The sequence below is a fragment of the Rosa chinensis genome, chromosome 1 (assembly GCF_002994745.2).
Source record: "Rosa chinensis cultivar Old Blush chromosome 1, RchiOBHm-V2, whole genome shotgun sequence".
NCBI lineage: Eukaryota > Viridiplantae > Streptophyta > Magnoliopsida > Rosales > Rosaceae > Rosa > Rosa chinensis.
Window position 1 is genome coordinate 21,154,160 of NC_037088.1, and position 18,753 is coordinate 21,172,912.

Below are 18,753 nucleotides of genomic sequence, written 5' to 3' on the forward strand. Positions count from 1 at the left end.
CATGTCCACCACCAAGGAAACCAGCAGGGATAATTTCTACTTTAATGGAATAATGGAATAATTAATGGAAGTATTAAAAGGGCTAATAGAGTGATAATACATGTACCACTAGACTCCCTTAAAATTTATATGTAAGAAAACTCATTTAAAATTTCAAAGCTTATTTACGAAAGAGTATCTTGAATCTCATGCACACATTGACCACTAGTGGCAATATCAATTTCAATAGACAAATATTCCAACAAAAAATGCATTAATTTTTTCACACATTTCTATTGTTTACAAAAGAAGGTTAATGGAATACTGGAACAAAAAAAAGGACACAAAAATAAAACTCATCTAAAAATATTTTATGTAAAAATCATACCAATTGGTAATCAAGAGGGCAGTTACAGATGTTCTCAGTTTCTAACCGGGCTTCGTGCTCTTTAATTTGTAAATGAGGTTTGTTGAAACTGCAGACTCGACAAATGAATTTACTTTATGTTTGAGCTTCCTTTCACAGAGATTTCCACACTCTTCACTATTCTCGTCTTTGCTGCTCACTTCCTTCAGCCCTAGTTATGTTTCAACATCCTCGGGAGGTTTACATCCTTTGTCCATAGTTTTGGCTTCAACCTCCAGAGGGAGTTTCACAGCTCACTTCCTTTGTCACTTAATTTTTTGAGTTCCTCAGGGGGTTTGCAGCTCACTTCCTTTGTTTCTAGTTGTGTTTCATATCGTTCTGGGTTTTTGCTGCCCACTCCTTTTTTTCCTAGATTTGTTTCAAGTTCCTGTTGAAGTTCGCTGCTCACTTCCTTTGTTCCTAGTTGTGTTTCAAGTTCCTCTGGTGGTTTGCTTCCCACTTCCTTTGTTCCTAGTTTTGTTTCGATCTCCTCTAGTGATTCACTTCTCACTTCCTTTGTCGCTAATTTTTCTTCATGTCCTGTTGGGGCCTTACCGCTCACTCCCACTGGCCTTGATTCAACATCTCCGAGGGGTTTTGAAGTACTGACTTCCTTCAGAGCTGGTTTTGCTTCAAGATCTTCCGCAGGTTTGGTGCTCAGTTCCTTTGTTGCTGGTTTAGCTTCATGTCCGATTAGGGCCTTACTGCTCACTCCCACTGGCTTTGCTTCAACATCTTTGGGGGTTTTTGAACTACTGACTTCCTCCGGAGCTACTTTTGCTTCACAATCTTCTACAGGTTCGGTGCTCAGTTCTTTTGCCCCTAATTTTTCTTCATGTCCTGTTGGGGCCTTACTGCTCACTCCCACTGTTTTTGCTTCAACATCTATGGGGGGTTTTGAACTACCGACTTCCTTCAGAGCTGCTTTTGCTTCAAGATCTTCTGAAGGTTTGGTGCTCAGTTCCTTTGGTGCTGGTTTAGTTTCATGTTCTGTTGGGGCCTTACTGCTCACTCCCACTGGCCTTGCTTCAACATCTTCAGGGGGTTTTGAACTACTGACTTCTTTCGGAGATGGTTTTGCTTCACAATCTTCTGCAGGTTTAGTGCTCAGTTCCTTTGGTGCTGGTTTAGCTTCATGTCCTGTTGGGGCCTTACTGCTCACTCCCACTGGTCTTGCTTCAACATCTTTGAGAGTTTTTGAACTACTGACTTCCTTTGGAGCAGGTTTTGGTTCAAGATCTTCTATAGGTTTGCTGCTCAGTTCCTTTGGTGCTGGTTTAGCTTCAAGATCCTCCACAGATTTAGTACTAACTTCCCTTGACTCTGATTTTGCTTCAAGATACTCCGATTGTTGGCTAACTTCCTTTGGTGCTGGTTTTACTTCAAAGTTCTCCTCAGGTTTATTACTCACTTCTTTTGGCCCTGATTCCACATCCTCTGGAGTTTTGCTTTTGCTGCCTACTTCCTCTGGCCCATGTTCTACTTCAAGATCCACATGGTGTTTCCTGCTAATTTCCATCGGCCCCAGTTTTGCTTCAAGATCCTTGACTGCAGAGGTTAGTGATCTCACATCTCGAGCTTGTGCTAAGTTATTGGATGAAGATGCCTGTCATTAGGTCAAACATTCTCATCTTAATTAGCAGTCACCAAATAAGTGGTATCACAATCTAAACAAACAAACTCATTAAAATACATAGCTAATAATATATGGCTTTATCTATCATTTATTTTGATATGCTTTGTATTATTGTTCGATTCATGTACAATAGCGAAGATGAGGATGAAAGACTTTAAATATTTTATAGAGAATTTCTTCAAAAATATACTTTAAAAAACTCTGCAAAGAACCCTCAGTTCCCGCATGCATATTCTAAAAGGGTAGGCATGATAACATGATACTTAAATCACAAAAACTAAAATATTTAGTTCAAACACATTTCTGCTATTGGTGGAAAGAGAATTGCAATTAGTAGATTGAAAAGTATATGCGTGTCTTTAAACAACTAGTCTTAGCGGATGCACTTTGTGAGCTATTTTAAGGAAGAACAATATGACTTTCTAGAAGAAAAAAATAACTTAAAATAAATAAATGATGAAGAACAATGTGGAAGCATGTAAACAGAGCACAGACTCTGACAGTTAATATATTTGGTACTCAATCATGCCACGGGAGAAGCATAGTTATTTTTCTTATTCAATGCTTTAACTGTCTTATGTTTAAATCTTGTAATACCAAATAGCAGATCATTATAATGTTTGCTCTTAAACTGTAGTTAAAAAAAAGTGCAGCCAAGATATAAAGAACTCACGTCTTTTAGTTGCTCCAGCCTTCTTTTCAGATCTTCCATAGATGCTTCCTTATGAATACTTTGTAGAACAAACAGCATGTGAGAATGGAGATCATCTGAACGATGCTGCTCAAGCTTACAATGTGGTACCGGGGATTGACAACCCACTGCATAGAACGGACAACTAACAAGCTTCATTGGACAGATGGTAATACAATGTCTGTCCATTTCACGTCTCATGATCATGTCGGAGCAGTTTTGTTCGCATGGAATTATCTTGAAGGGGCAAACTGCGTCATGTTTATCCACCTGACTTGCACAAAATATGACATTACATCCTTCATGTATGCAACTCATAGATCTATAGCTACACTTTAGAACATGCGCTTCAAGCTCCTCTGGAGTGTGAAATTTCATATTGCAGTGATGCTCATTCTTAAGGTCGACATTCTTTAGCAAATTCTGTGCTATTGTTTCTCTTTTATCAACCAACCAAAACCCATTTATTTCCATCTCTTGAACAAAATCATCTATTTTATCTTCTCTCTTTTCACTCAGCAGCCATCCCGAAACCCGACTAAACAAATTTCTCTTGGAACTTGCAAAGTCATCAACAAAATCAGAAATTATGTCATAGGGATGATCAGATACTTGTCCATCCTGGCCCCCTTCTAGGATAACAGATTCTGCAACAAAATTCTCACTTCTTTGAGTGATATACTCCACCATTTCCTTTCTCACATCGGCGGCCACAGAAGCAGGGGTCTTGAAGATATCACCAGATGTGTTATCAACACATGCAGTAGCTAATCCAGGAATGAAAACCTGAGCTATCTTGTGGACTAATTCTTTGCTGTAAAGTTTACAGTGGAATGAAGGACCTCCATCTTTCCCATCTTCAATCTTTTCCGGTTCCAGTTCCACATTAGTCGCAGGTAGGTCATCGATGGCTGACAATTCCTGTAAACAATACCCAATAATCATTGTTTTCCAAGAGGCACATTGTTAATATGAAGAATTTTGAAGTTCAATTGCGCATCAGATATTTAAAAGCAAACAAACAAACTCTTCCATATTTTGGGGTCTGATCCCTAGTTGCCAGATACCACCAGAGTTTTCTCAAAAACAAATTGTCAATACTTTGTTTGCCTCACAGATTCATAATGTATCTATTGGTATCTGAATTAGCGTGTAAGAAACCAATATGGAAAGAATGAAAAAGCTTATGGGTGGTCGATTTAACACATACAAAATCAAATAGAGATTTGAATCACCTGCATCATTTTCGTAAGATAAGCGTAGGGGATGTCTCTTGTTCAAAATCTGACTTCAGTTGTAGGCATTCTGCAATACCCAATGCCAATATATCAAACATCAAACTCAAACAGAAGCAGAGTCCAGATAGATGGATCAAAATTCAAAAAATGAAATTATCCAATTAAGAAATTCAGCATTCATCACTAAACCTGGTCCAATTGGTTTTGTGGGTACTCGTCCTTTCGAAGCTTGGCCGTGCAAATTATGTCTGACTCTCTCCTGGACGTTGTTGGTACTTGGTACAAGGAGAAAAACAAGGAAACGTTCTCTGAATTATATTCTAAAAAAAAAAAAAGAGTTAATTAGATTTTTAAGTCCAAAATTCACACCCCTTATTAGATATAGTCCGGTTGATTTTTTTTGTTAGTCGCGGTCCTATGACTCAGCTGCCACGTTGAATTTCTTTCCATTTATATTTTGCTGACTCAACACTACCAATTTTCATTTTCGTGCATTCTGAATGTACTCTAATTAAATACCTTAAAAGCTGAAAATACTAATTTTAAAGGCATTTATTGTATTCTTTATTAATTGCAATGTAATCAATATTTTGAAATTTATGGAAAAACGTAACATTAGCAATATTTTATTGTCCAATTGATTTCCTGTTTGAAATTGATAACTAAAATATATTGCCTTCAGTCCAAAATTGTAAACTTTATAATTGTTCCATAATTAGTGATCTGCAATTATGATATTATCTAATCACAACCATTGACATGTCAGTCATATGCCAATTGAATCACAAATTTTACAATTAATTCCATGATTTGGGCGTCTACAATTATGATATAATCTATCTTTTGTTTCTATATATATGTAATATATATGTTACATCTAGATCAGTAAATCTTCCAAAGCTTTATTCAACTTTCAGTGGCTTAATCACACCTTGAATTGTGGTAATCGTTCTTTTATCTCACAATTAATATCTATCTACCATATAGGTATGTGTTTTGTAATGCTTATATTCTTTCTTTTTTGTCTAGTGAATGGACAACATAATCGGAAAACTTGCACATCTGCAATACAAGAACTTCCATATTGTGTATATTTTTGTTAGCACTTGCATTGCTTTTTGAATAATTAATACATGAAAATGTTGGTTATTCTATAAATCAAATCTTTCCAATCATTTTTTCTTAGAATCCAATTTAACGACAATAGGAATTCCATTGGTCTAATTTTCACATCTTGGCAGCTAACTTTTGGTTGTTGAGTGGGATGTTGATTGAATATGTTCAACGTGCCCTATTTGTTGACTAAATATTGTCAAAATTGCGAACCTAAATGGTGTGGAAGCAATACTTCCTGTACGCCAAGTTCACTACAATCAACCAAGATTTTACCTTTCTCTAGATTGTAGGTAACAGAAACTTACACACGAGGTCAAGCGACCAACCTTTCTTCAAGACAATATTACAGCTGCAATACCTCTGCATTAGGATCACCATTCCTATATTATAGGTCCACTTTAATTAATAGTGTGGAATCAATATTTCTTGCACCCAGGTTCAGTACAACCAACCAAGATTTTACCTCTTTCTAGATTGTAGATTTGTAGGTAAAAGAAATTTACACACGAGGTCAAACGACCTACCTTTCTTCAAGACAATATTACAGCTGCTATACCTCTACATTAGGACCACCATTCCTATATTATAGGTCCACTCTAATTACCTACATGTAAGAGACTCCCAACAACAACCTTTTTCAACACACTATTATGAGTTAAAAGTCATCCAGTCATGCATATATAGCATTGCAATAGTTTTCACAATGTTCCATATGGCTTCACACTACCTATGCAACAGACTACAAATACAATATATATAGATGTGCGTCTCTGTTGGGCTACAATATATATATATATATAGAGAGAGAGAGAGAGAGAGAGAGGGGGGGGGGGGTGGGGAATGAAACCAGATTGCGAAAAACACATGTAACAAAAAAAACCAAGGACAATTTTTAAGTATTATTAACCAAAAACAAAGGTAGTTCCCAAAACATGCAATTCAAATTGTTGCCCTCTAATTTAAGGCGATACATTATTAACCAAAATTAAAATGCTAAAAAATCCCTTCAAGCTGCACTCGTTACTTCTTTTCACAGTTCTAGGCACCATTCGGCATATTTAAGAATCTTTCTAAAAGATGTACCCTCATATTCGCCATTACACCTTTGGTTAAGGTAGATTTCGCCACTCCCCCTTCTGATAATTTCTTGACAATGTACATCACTCCAATCTCACAATCCACACTGTCCAATGCAAACCAACTATGTTAAGCTCATATTAACACAAACTTGAACTGCTAATAATAACAACAAATGCCTACATTACCTTCCAGAATCTTGTTGTGGACATTCCTTGTTAGATCTTATAGGAAAATGTTCAACAGAGTTACCTCCCAACCAGATAAGCAAGTCCCGGTCTTCATTCGAGAGCTTGTATTCGGATCCATATTCGGATAAACCTTTGATCAAGGTCAGACCAAAGAAAAAGAAAACCTTTGATTAGCAAAGCAACCTCTGGACCATGCAACAACATTAACAAAAGACAAAAGAGGTAATTGATTTCCACATTATCCAATACACACAAACTTCTACCTTTGATTAAGGTCATACCACATAGAAAACTTTTGATTAAAGCTTTGTTAGTGAAGCTACCTCTGCACCAGGCAAGAAGCATAACAAAATAAAAACACGTTCAAACTCAATAGATACCCAAACACCTAGATCAGAGGTATAACTATACAACAGATGAATTCAGGTAGGAATGTTGACGGCAATTAACCTTGACAAGTGGTAGGAACATAGCCGGCAATTAACCCAACCAAAAAAAAAAAACCAGAGAAATAAACCAAACCTTACCTCTGATACCGGTACCCAGATGAATTCAGGAAAAACCTTCAGAGGAGGAACTAGGTGAGTGAGTAGGATTTGTTTCGCATCCATCGTCGTATTAATTTCGAAACGGAAATCAACTCAGTTATTATTGTTCCGTAATCTCTTCCCTGCATTTGAAATCTTAACGGTGGCTCGAAATTAGGACGGAGATAGTTGACCTTGTACTCATCAATGGGGTGGCTGGATGTTAGGAAGCAGAGAGATGGCGTGAAATCTTCTTTTCCAGTTTTTGGGTCTGTTCTAAATCCCTAATTTAGAATGGCAAGCATTGTAAATTGTTGGATATATAGAGGTAAAGAATTAGCTTACCTGGCGAGTAGCCGCGATTAGTAAGGAAATTGTATGTGGACTGCATCCAATATTGTAGGGTGAAAATTGACCTATAATCAATTAACTCAAAAAAAAAAAAAAGGAGGAAAATCCAGCAGAGAAGTTTTGAATATTCCATTCATTTCCTCATTAAATCGAGGACGGAAAAGGAAAGGTACTTATTATTAAACTATTTATAGAATGGTTGGGCACTTGGCATGGCTAAAATGAAAACAAGAGAAAAATAGGACAATGAATTCAGGTTAAACTAAACACAACTTGTCTTGTGAGAAATTTTTCAGCGCTACAGTAGAACAACGTGGCAATCTGATGTGGTGTGACGTCCCTATAATAATATGACACCTGGTTTCCAATAAATATAATACAAACCCAATTATGCCTATTTTTTTCTTTCAGAAAAGACCTTTTTGGGTCTTCGTTGATGGCCTATGAGCTCTGAAGCATGTTCATCTTCTTGCCTCTTATTCATCAGTTATACTTTCTAAGAGTGGAACAAATCCTAGGATAATAAGTCTTTGTTGTATCTTTGATTAACTTTTCAATCTTGAAATTGGAAGTTGCCAAACATTCCGTCCAATGAGGCCGCTGGTGGACTCGCCGTGAAATCGGCCGCCTCAATTTTCCTCTCCTCGCTCACAACTCCATTGTTCGTCGTCAGGAGACCGAGCTCATCCTCCAAAGCCTCCAGTAAGTAATTGGATCTCATAAATTCAATTTGGGTTCTTTGAAATTGAAAATTATAATCCTATTGATTGGTTAAATTCATGAAGTTTTGGAACGATCAGCTGCAAAACTCATTAATGAAAACCCAACCCATTGCAGTTGAATTTGGACAAAGCTTCTAAAATTTATCTTTATTAATTTCTCCTCTCATGGATGCATCTGGATACTGTTATTCCAAGTTTCGCATCCTTGATTATTGTAAGGTTTCATGTCTACTAACTATATTCAAGACAAGCTGTTTATTTGGATGATCGATTAGAACTGGGATAACATTTTTGGCAAAACGAATTGGAATAATTAGAGTTTCAATTGTATTAGGGAAGAGTCGCATGGAGGAAGAATAAAACCTAGAAATGGAGGAAGAAAAAAACCAAGAAATGTCTTTTCATCAGAGATCAAGATAGTGGGATTCCAAGTTGTTTTAAGAAGAAGACAGGTGTCATATTATAATAGGGACGTCACACCACATCAGATTGCCACATGGTTCTACTGTGGCATTGAAAAATTTCTCCTTGTCTTGTGTAAATATTCAAGGCCCTTGATACAAGGCTAACTTTAATTTCTTTGAAGACAACTCCTCATGATCACATCTCCAATTAAAAACAAAGACTTACAACAAACGAAAACACCAAAAGCACACAACAAAAACGTCACAAGAAAAATACTAAGTGATGACACAAAAACTACTAAGCCTTCCAATATTTTGTCTCAGAAATCTTATACTATCAAGACACCAAGATTAGCACTCAACCAAGAATCAATCATTAGATATTCGAGAGTTAATTAAAATACATAATCTACATATTTACACGGGGCAAATAATGATGATGGGGTGGAGCTTAGCATGTCTCAAACAAGTCATGATTCAACCTCATATGGATATAGCACTCTTTCTTCTCTCATATTCAAGGCTTATGCTGAAAAACTTTATTCACTCAAGTATATGTGAGAGATAATATATGTGTCAAACAAATAGCTCACATGTAATAAGAAAGAAAGGTTTTTTCGATATATATATATATATATATATATATATTTTATAAAAAAAGATCTCATTAAGGATACCAACTACTTGCACAAATGGACATAAAGCATATGCTCAACTTTTGTGACACATCTCCACAGATCAATCACCATTTTCAAGGCTCAAAGAAGTCATATAATTAAAGTTGTAATTGGGCCAAGGATTAAGGTTTAAAGAAACAAAGGGATTGAAAATTCACAAAGTATTCTTAAAACCTAGCAGAGCTTTCTTGATGTAGAGAGACACATCTTCGAAACCACCAAGGCATTGCAACGTTGAACTCCCTTCAAGGCTTAATAAAGTGCCAAATGTATCATGTTGGGCCCATACTTCATTCTAACATTCCTTTGAACATTTGTGAAATAGGTGTTCGCTCAAAAATTGTCTCGGCCGCTTGTCACTGGGCCGAGGGCTTCTTTGGCTTACACGTGTCCTTCTGGAGTGGTGATGTGAGCGGGCGTGCCAACTCGTAGCCGGTAAGCCAAGCAAGGTTTTGTTATAGATTGTAGATCTTGCGCCGATCTGACTTCTGATAAGTTGATTGTGAGCCAAGGAATGATCGATCTCGGCCGCGGGGTTCTCTCTGCCTTGAATGCAAGGACTTTAGCACATATCGGCCTTATCTGGCCACAGTGCTGTGTAACTCGGTGATTGAGGTGAAAGTGAAGTGATGATGATTATTTTTGTGATTTTTGTATTTTGTATAAAGCAAATAACGTAAAGTAAACAACAGAAAATAAAAGTGTAAGTAAAGACAAAGTAAAGTGCAGGAATGTAAAGGTGCAGCAAATAAAGTGCAGGAAGATAAACTGCTTGAATGTAAAGAGCAACAAAGTAAAGTGCAGGAAAGATAAATACCAATAAAGAAAACAATAAGATAAACACGTGAAGATTGATAAGTGTTGCAGAAATATTGAAATGTATTGAGATAAAATTTGTGTAATCGCGTAGAGCGTTTGGTCGAGGACCTCTAACAATGAATCCTATGGTCCTTTTTATAGTGAAGCTAAATTACTGAATGAAGGAAAAGAAACAATCTCAGCCTTTACAGTTAAGACCACATTGATTACAAATAGAACAATATTCATGTTTGTGATATCGTTATCAATGATTAATTCTATCATGAGCAATCAATCAGGTCTTATAACTGATGATTGGCAATAACACCTCCTGATGCTCATTCAAGTTAATTGCCCCAAACTTTGGTAACGTTTCTCCTGACAATCAACCTCTTTGATGTGCCGCGGTCATTCATTACGCCTTGTGGATCTGCGGTAATTCATTTGATCTCTCCCGATTTAATAACGGCTCTCTGCACAAGTTATCTTCAGTCATAAATTTGACAACAAACATTTAATGTGCCGCGGCTAATTGGCCGCGGTCATTCATTTGGCCTTGCGGGCCGGGCCCACCTATTTGCTATGTGGGCCTTGCCAAATGTAGGTTCAAACAATAGGACAAAGACCAAATTTCTCTTCAACGGCCTTCAATTTAAAACAAACTTCTTATCCACAATTAGATGACTAAATCCATAAACATTTACACATTTTTTCTTCTTTTTCTGTACACACACACACACACACACATATATATATATATATATATATTTTTTTTTTTTCAAGGCATACCTTTTTTTTTTTTTTTTTTTCCCTTTGGATCATGGACTAGTCTTACCCCCACAATTGTTCTTCTTCATCATCTTCATGTATGACTAACCTTGATCTAGTAAGTCTCGAAAATAAACTCCACTAAGTCTCTAAAGGGTAGAGGTATAACTATACTAAGGTTTAAGGATTAAGGATTATGAGGGTGATGAAAGAAAATGTTTAAATGTAGGCTCAAAGGGGCTAACTAAGGAGGGTGCACATCTTGTGTACACAAATGGGGACATAGGCTTTTTATGGCTATGGTGGAGGTTCCTAAGTGCTTTTATCCTTTCCGAGGTCCTAGTGTAGAGATATAAAGTTTCGAATAGCACAAAAGCAAGTTCTAGTACCTCTCTATAGACCATTAAACTTAATCTATGACAAGTAATCAATCAAGATGAAAGAATAATGAGATCATACAAAATCATTGCCAAGAAAATAAGATTATATATATTTTTTCAATAATCACTTAACAAAGAAAGGCAAATTGGCTCAAATTCTCACAAGAGTTAATTATGAATCAAAACTCATCTTAGCATGTTCATATTATGTACCAAAGTTAGCAAAAACCACATCTACTACACATACATATGCTTTTCATATATCGTAATTAACCAAGGAATATCATCATACATTATCTCAATATTGTGATCCACTTTTAGCCATAATTTCAAAGAAATAAGTATTCTAGACAGTTGAAAGGCATCGTAAAACCCAAAAACCAAAAATAAAAAGAAAAGTTAATGTAGAAAACATTTTGGACTTAGGGTAATTTCTCTTCTTCTTTCGGTAACTCCTTTTAGACATGACCAGGTGAGGAGGGGAGCGACTTTGGTAGAGCTAGGATCACTTGAAAACACTTATGGCATCTGAACCAATCCAAGACATCATGTCCTACTAAGATGAGCATGTTGAAGAAAATATTTCACCCAAAATTCATTCTGACGCAAACAAAAATAAAGACAACAATTTTATTTTTTTAATTTTCTGACAATTGTCGATTTTTTTTATTTGTTTTCCTTTTTATCCCACAAAACTAACAACCTAATGAAAGAAAAAATATAGGGTCCTTGATCCAAAGCACCAAAATTGGACAAAATTATCTCACTTATCCCAGTAACAAATTTTTATTCCCACTAACCCAATTTAACACTACATGATGATTTTGGGCTCCAAAAAATTAAAGATTACATACTGCCTTGCCTCTCTCTCTCTCTCCCCACGACGTGTGGGCTTGGGAGCCGCCGGCTTGGTTGCTGGAATAGCCTCCAACTACGCTGTCCCCTCTTTCTCATTTTTCCAATCTAAAACGATGTCGTCTCTTCGCGTCTACCTAGATCTGACCTCCTGGGTGTACCCAGAACCCGATCTCCTATCATAAACACCAGCCTGTGCATTCTCTTCTTCATTCTCTACTCCATCTTGAGAAAACAACCGAACAATTCCAAGGTCTACATACCGCGAGTTTTGGCTGAAGGCGGTTACAAGAAGAGTAGCCATTTCAATATAGAGAGGCTGATTCGTTCCCCCGATTGGTTCAAAGGGTGAGGAAATTGGATTCAAAATGCATCAGGAATTTTATGAAGGAACAAATTGGTACTCTCTCTGCTTTTTAGAGAGAGATAGATAGAGTACTGTGTGGTGGGGATGTCTGGGTTTTGGTGGCAGCTTTTCTGAGGGGGTTAATGGTTTGGGAATCATTTAGGGTAAGAAAGAGGACAAACTAATTATAGTTGTTTTGTTGTTAATGAGATCGTCCAGCAAGTTACCAAGATAGATATGCCAATTAGTTGAGGCCATGGACTTAATAGTTCTCTAGATTTGTACAGAATAAACTAATCTTTTTATTTCTTGGTTTATTTTGTAATATTATATTGTAAGCTAATCTCTGTTGCAATTTCTAATGAAATTACTTTTTTTTTTGTTCTATATGTTTTGATTGCTAAAATTTTCAAAATCAAGAAAATTATAATTTTTCATTGATTATTGGCTCTCAATAAAAATTTTATTGGGAGGCAATAAAGGGCTTTTGGGGGGGCAATAGAGGTCTGTTAAAGGTTTATTAGGAGACAATTGACTTCTATTGGGAGCAATAAATGTTTTCAATTGATGTAATTTCCTCATTTTTTTCCTTAATCAAAGTTTTATTTGCCTAATTTTAAGGAGATTAATTTCCATTCCGGTGATCGAAAGAACTATTGGGGGGCAATACAGGTCTATTAGGGAGGCAATAAACCTCTCTGCCTATATGAGATCTCTGACAACCTCTTTGAAGACTTTCGGGGAGGTTTCACAAACTTCTATTGCCCCCCAATAATAATTGGGAGGCAATACAGGTCTATTTGGGGCAATAAACCTTTCTGGCAACCTATGAGATCTCCGACGATCTCTTTAGGGATTTCCGGCGAGGTTTTCAGAGAAATCCGATGGGTGGCGGCCGGTGACGGAATACGGCGATCGGTGACTAGAATCCAACGATTGAAATCTGGCGAAGGGTGACCGCACTCCGGTAAAGTCTCCTATGGCTTCTCTCTCTCTCTCTCTCTCTCTATCTGATAAATGGGTGAGGGTAAAGTAGTCTCAAAAATAAAGAAAAAACTTTTTTATTAGGGAAGACTTATTAGAGTCTTTATGGGTAAAGGGAAATTAAAAAAACTTAATGGGGTTAGTGGGAAAAAAATCCCTTGAATTAGGGTGAATAAACAAAAACTCCAAAATATAAATCTTTTCTCCCACACTTAAATTTTGCATTGTCCTCAATGTAAATCAATTTAAACCATGAAAAGGAAAAATAAAAGCATAGCAAACGAGAAAAGAAGACAACAAAACAAATATAGTTGAGAAAAGTAGAGAATGATCTACAAGATCTCCCAATGCACGCGACATTTGAAGAAGAATCAAAGAGACCAACCTCAAGGCTATTAAGCCTCGACTTACTTACATAAACTCCATGCCAAAGATGCTCCATTGAGTCTCTAAACATTCGGGAAAAAAAATTTCAAAACTGAATTTCAGCAAAAATATTGCAGATTGATCTTTCTGTGTTTGACAGCTCATATCTACCTCACACGGCATCAGAATCCAGATCTGTTACTTGGACGTAAAAAATTGTACGATTTCTAAACGTTTGTAATGAGAAAACAGCAAGCCTCCAAGGTTTGCTGAAATCTGACTGTGTGGATTTCAGGCTGACTGATCTCTATCCACTCAAATCTGAATATCTAAAGATCTATGCATCACATGGAGAAACCCTTTAGTAGAAATGAAGTAGACGTCCAGGGCTTTGATTTGATATTAAGCACACCTCCAGAAGACTATGGGAAATATATTCTGTTTTGAGGTTAAGTCGCCCGACTTGCTTCCCAGTTTTCTGTTTTTCTGCTCCAAACATTCTGTACTCAACTTAGGATTACAGATGCTGTGAAACCTGGAATCTGGATCTGCCAACACTTGTAAAGTAGACTCCTGGGGCATCGGATCCATATATAGTACGTCTTCAGATTCCAAGTGAGCTTTAAACGGTAGCCGTTCAAAGTGAACTGATCTGTGAGGCAGAGTGAATTTCCTCATACTTTTCTTCAACTATGTGACCTGCACACAACCTAAAAACATAAAAAAGACCAAAATATGAAGCAAAGAAAGAGATGAAGATGAATAAAGAAAGCGTCCCTTAGAAAAAGCTTGAATGCCGCAATCTTTCTCCTCCATTCATTGGGTTGCCTCCCAAATAGCGCTTGTTTTAATGTCTTTACCTGATGGTATGCTCCATGGATCATCTCCGGATGTTGACTTGAACTTTCTGGAGAATGTCCAAAACGTGTCTCTTATCTTCCTCTTCCTTTGATTCAGCAAATCTGTTTGGACAAGGAAAACAATAAGAAAGAGGATTAATAGAAACCGGAATTGAAGAGTTAGGAGTTGTACCTGATACGTCCAAAAGATGCACAACTTAAACCTTGCACTCAAATATCATTATTGGTAATATACTGATCAAGCAAAGGTCATTACCCACGGAAGATTGTTCCTAAACTATAAATCAAATGTCACAAACTACTCCATACTATGCTACTAAACAGTTTAAGAAAATAAATTATTTAACTAACCTAGACCTGATCGAATTTTCTAAAACTTTTATAGGACACTAAAGACACATTGAATAACACGTGATCAAAATTTCAGAACAATCGGAGTTGATTTGGTATATGAAATAATTCACGCAATACTGAACACAGAAAGTTAACAAAGCAGAAACAGATGTTATAACTTTAAAACTATTGATAAAAACAAAGCTAAGGACTCATTTTCTACCACCAAACACACTCAATCATATCAAAGCTCAGTTATGGAATCCTAATTCTCAATTCAATTTACCCGAAGTTAACTCACAAGCTCGAATTAACCCATTACCTTTTCTTAGTTCCTTGTTAAGTGAATACAAGCCCACCACTTAATCTATTTCCGATTATGCAACCTAGACACAAGCTCGCTGAGTTTAATATATCAAAATCATTAAACAAGAAAAGGGTTTGGATAAATCTAGGGTCAAAAGTACATTGTAGTCTTGCTAAACCTAGGGTTTGAGTCACATGTAATTCAAGAAAACATTTTGCTACTCAATTGGAATGAACACATGACGTATACGAATCCAGTGTTACTCCTAGCGTTTGAACCATAACCTATTCATTTAGTTGCACACCTAAACAAACAAGCAAAGATTCATCTTGTAGACACGGTGAAACAAACATTCAATTGATAATATAGAAAACTAAAAACTGAATTGTCATCAATATGAATTGAACATGTTTGGGGCTTTGAAATTGCCCCTAGCTACAAAAGTATTAGCTAGACATAGACGAAGAAAACAAAAAACTAAAAGAAAGGAAGGGGAAGAGATGGTGGCTAGATGATGGCAGAGGATGTTGTTCTTTTTCTTCTCTTGTGCGGCAGAATCTGCGTCTAGAGTAGACGTCCCTTCTTTATTGCTTAGGTTAGGAGATTTTCACTTCTTTTCCTTTTAGGATTCAAATAGCTTCTCCTCTATGGCTTCTAACAATTTTCACTCCTTAAAAATATGTCATTTATCTCTAATAAACAGAGATATGCAGTTAATACTCGTCCTTGGGCTGCTAAATGGAATTCGGGCCTCAAATCATGGATTTCCGTCAAAGTGTCAGATTCTCAGATGGTCTGACCTTGTTGTACTAAATCAGTCATAACTTCTTGTAGAAAAATTATATGAATGAACCGTTAAATGTTCGAGACACTAGACATCCAAGGCTTTCCAATGGTATAAAGTTCACTGTCTGGTTCGTTCTGAGCTACTCTCAGTACTCTGTTGAAGTTGACTGATCTGCACAGGCAGATTTACTGATTTAGCTTCTTTTCTTCTACTTTGCTCCAAAACATCTACAAAACATACAAAAGAATTAAATGACTCAAATAGATAAAAACTAGCTAAGAAAACATGAAGAAATCAATATAAAATCATGTACAGGAGGTCCCAGCCTCACAGTTGAACATTGCAGGGTCCTTTTGAAGGGCCTTTGATGACGTTAGGACACTATCCTTGTCCTTGGTGACGTCTCTGATGTCCTTAGTGACGTTTCTGATGCCCTTGGTGGCATCATCAAGCACTCTCCCATTCCTTAAGGTCACAGCTTTGGCAGATTCATATTGAGCCTTTGGATTTGGAATTGTGTTGCTCGGAAGTTTCCCTTGCTCATGTAACTTGCTCAAAATTACCATCTGCCTTTTGAGGTCAGCTATATCCTTGGCTTGATTTTTTTGACTCTGAATCAAAGCTTGAGTAGAAGATGTTAAAGCCTCAAACATTTTATCATAATTAGGATTAGAAGATGAGGAATTCAAAGGAGTAGAGTTTAGGGGATCCTGAGGCTTCTGATAGAAGCCTGGTGGAGCACGATTATAGGAGTTGATGTTCTGATTAGGGTTCCCGACGTTGTCATTATCCTTCCATCTGAAGTTTGGATGATTTCTCCATCCTTCATTGTAAGTTTGTGGACGGTTTTGCCCTTGTTGGAACCCTACGGAGTTGGCACTCTCCCATCCACCATTTTCAATTAATTGAGGGCATTGATTAGTCACATGTCCTTGCATAGAGCATACTCTACAAGCCAATGCTTGCCCTTTAGTAGTCAAAGCCTGAGACACAAGTGAAGTAAGTTTATCAATTTTATCTTCCAAAAGAGAATTAGTACGTATCCCATTGACCCTTGCTCGTGTTGAGGATCCTATGTCTTCAACTTGTTGGGTATTTAGTGCACAATTGGCTATCAAGGCCTTCCCTTCAGCTGGTGACTTGTCAACAGAAGAATCTCCAGAAGTAGCATCAATCATTTGTCTTTCAAGAGGGAGGAGTCCTTCATAGAAACAAGTGAGAAGATTCTCATCCTTCACTATATGTTGAGGACATTGAGCGAGCAAGGATTTGAACCTCTCATAGTAAGCTGAATACGACTCGTTCTGTGCTCGAGTAATTCCACTTATTTTCTTCTTTAGCATGATAATACGAGACGTAGGGAAGTACTTTTCCAGAAACACCTTCATCATGGCGTCCCAAGAAGTAATGTGTCCACTTGGTAGCTCGTATAGCCAATCCTTAGCACGATCAGCAAGAGAGAAGGGAAATGCCTTTAGCTTTAAAATGTTTTCATCTGCTCCTTGCGGCTTCATACTTGTACAAATGAATTGGAACTCCATCAAATGCTTATAAGGATCCTCCATAGAGAGTCCATGAAAAATGGGAAGGCGGTTGAGTAGTCCAGACTTTAATTTGAACTCGGCTGTTAATCCTTGAGCCGCAGCAGGGTAAGTGATGATGCATGTAGGAATGCCTCTGGTCACAATAGAAGAGGAAAGCTCCCTAATTGATTGAGCCGCCATAAATGGTGGAGCTGTTGGCGGTTTGGGCTGCTCGTCAAAAATAGGGGAGTCCTCGTGTATCTTTTCTTCTTGAGATGAAGACGAACTTATCACTTTGAGTTACTTGATACAAAAATCGAAAGGAAGAATGGATGAAAGATCAAAGTGGCCACCGCAACTCTTTGAAAGCAAGATGTTGTGAAGCTCCTTTGGTGAAGTCTTGAAACACCTTGATGCAAGAGAACTCTAAGGGAGGGATGATGGATGCACGGCTTAAGCAAGAAGAAGAACAAATTGATTAAGGATTGTGAAATTCGCAGGAACCAGGGAACAAGGGTATTTGGACGTCTAAATAAGAGAATGAGCTGTGGAAAACGTCGAATAATAGCCTTTATATATAGTAGACATCCACCCTAGCTTTCTTCTCCAAGTCTGCTTGAGAATCTGACTCCATATTAATGTAGGTTTGCTTTTTGAATTTTCTGATTGGTCCACGTCCTTCTAGCCAATGAAATAATTTCATGTCCTCAAGATTGAGTCATCATCTTCCAAACCGTATCCAAGTATGATTAGGGAAGCCTTTGGACGTCTTCTAGAATGTAAATATAAATTCGCGTCAAAAACCAGATTTACAGGCAGCTTGACCTTCTTGTACTAAATCGACAATAACTTTCTCTAGAAAAATGATATTGACAAACTGTAAAAATCTATAGAAACTAGACATCCGAGGCTTTCCAAAAATATAAAGATCATTATCTGGTTCGTTTTGAGTTGATCTCAGTGCTCTGTCGAAGTTGACTGATCTGCACAGGCAGATTTCCAGATTTTGCTTTTCATGCATCTTTTCTCCTAACTCCTGCTTGCGTCTCATGCGCCAAACACATGTATTTTCCGTGTTTTAATCTCCACAAGCCATGCATATGTCTCATTAAACATTATGCTTCTCATATGCCATTTAAGTCTTTTATTTCCTCCTTTGTTCCACAGGAATCCTAAAACAATTATAAAACAAACATTACTACTTTATATTAAGAGAAATAGCGTGACAAAATGGAAGGAATTGTCAATATAAATGTTGCATATTATGCTCCCATCAGAGCAACTTCAGAAGCTTAGCTGGGGTTCTTTCCAGGAGTCGACAATTACGTCCCTGCCATGTATAAGGATGCACTTGTCTTTGATCATTACGGCACCGTCTGCCACGTAATTCTTATGCCAACCACGACCTGTGTTCATTCAAATACTGATTGA

General features: G+C 37.2%; 2 protein-coding genes and 1 long non-coding RNA gene across 3 annotated transcripts; all 3 read right to left on the bottom strand.

The window, feature by feature from the left end:
- Nucleotides 1-564: 564 nt before the first annotated feature.
- Nucleotides 565-4,280, bottom strand: LOC112203586 (titin). Its single transcript, XM_024344531.2, has 4 exons — nt 4,140-4,280; nt 3,948-4,017; nt 2,695-3,633; nt 565-1,991 (listed from the first exon to the last, which is right to left on the bottom strand). The coding sequence occupies exons 2-4, from the start codon at nt 3,954-3,956 to the stop codon at nt 633-635; spliced, it is 2,307 nt and encodes a 768-aa protein (XP_024200299.1). The 5' UTR covers nt 3,957-4,017; nt 4,140-4,280; the 3' UTR covers nt 565-632.
- A 1,678-nt stretch (nt 4,281-5,958) lies between these two features.
- LOC121051440 lies at nt 5,959-7,122 on the bottom strand. Its single transcript, XR_005805735.1, has 3 exons — nt 6,862-7,122; nt 6,332-6,464; nt 5,959-6,249 (listed from the first exon to the last, which is right to left on the bottom strand). It is a non-coding gene; the product is annotated as an uncharacterized LOC121051440 (long non-coding RNA).
- An 8,982-nt stretch (nt 7,123-16,104) lies between these two features.
- On the bottom strand, nt 16,105-17,523 carry LOC112203593. Its single transcript, XM_024344538.1, has one exon. The coding sequence runs from the start codon at nt 17,521-17,523 to the stop codon at nt 16,105-16,107; it is 1,419 nt and encodes a 472-aa protein (XP_024200306.1).
- Between the last annotated feature and the right edge of the window lie 1,230 nt (nt 17,524-18,753).

Coding starts and splice junctions, on each gene's coding strand:
- LOC112203593 (XM_024344538.1), bottom strand. CDS start 17,523: ATGGCGGCTCAATCAATTAGGGAGCTTTCCTCTTCTATTGTGACCAGA.
- LOC112203586 (XM_024344531.2), bottom strand. Junction 1,992..2,694: donor GGCTGGAGCAACTAAAAGAC/GTGAGTTCTTTA, acceptor ACCTAATGACAG/GCATCTTCATCCAATAACTT.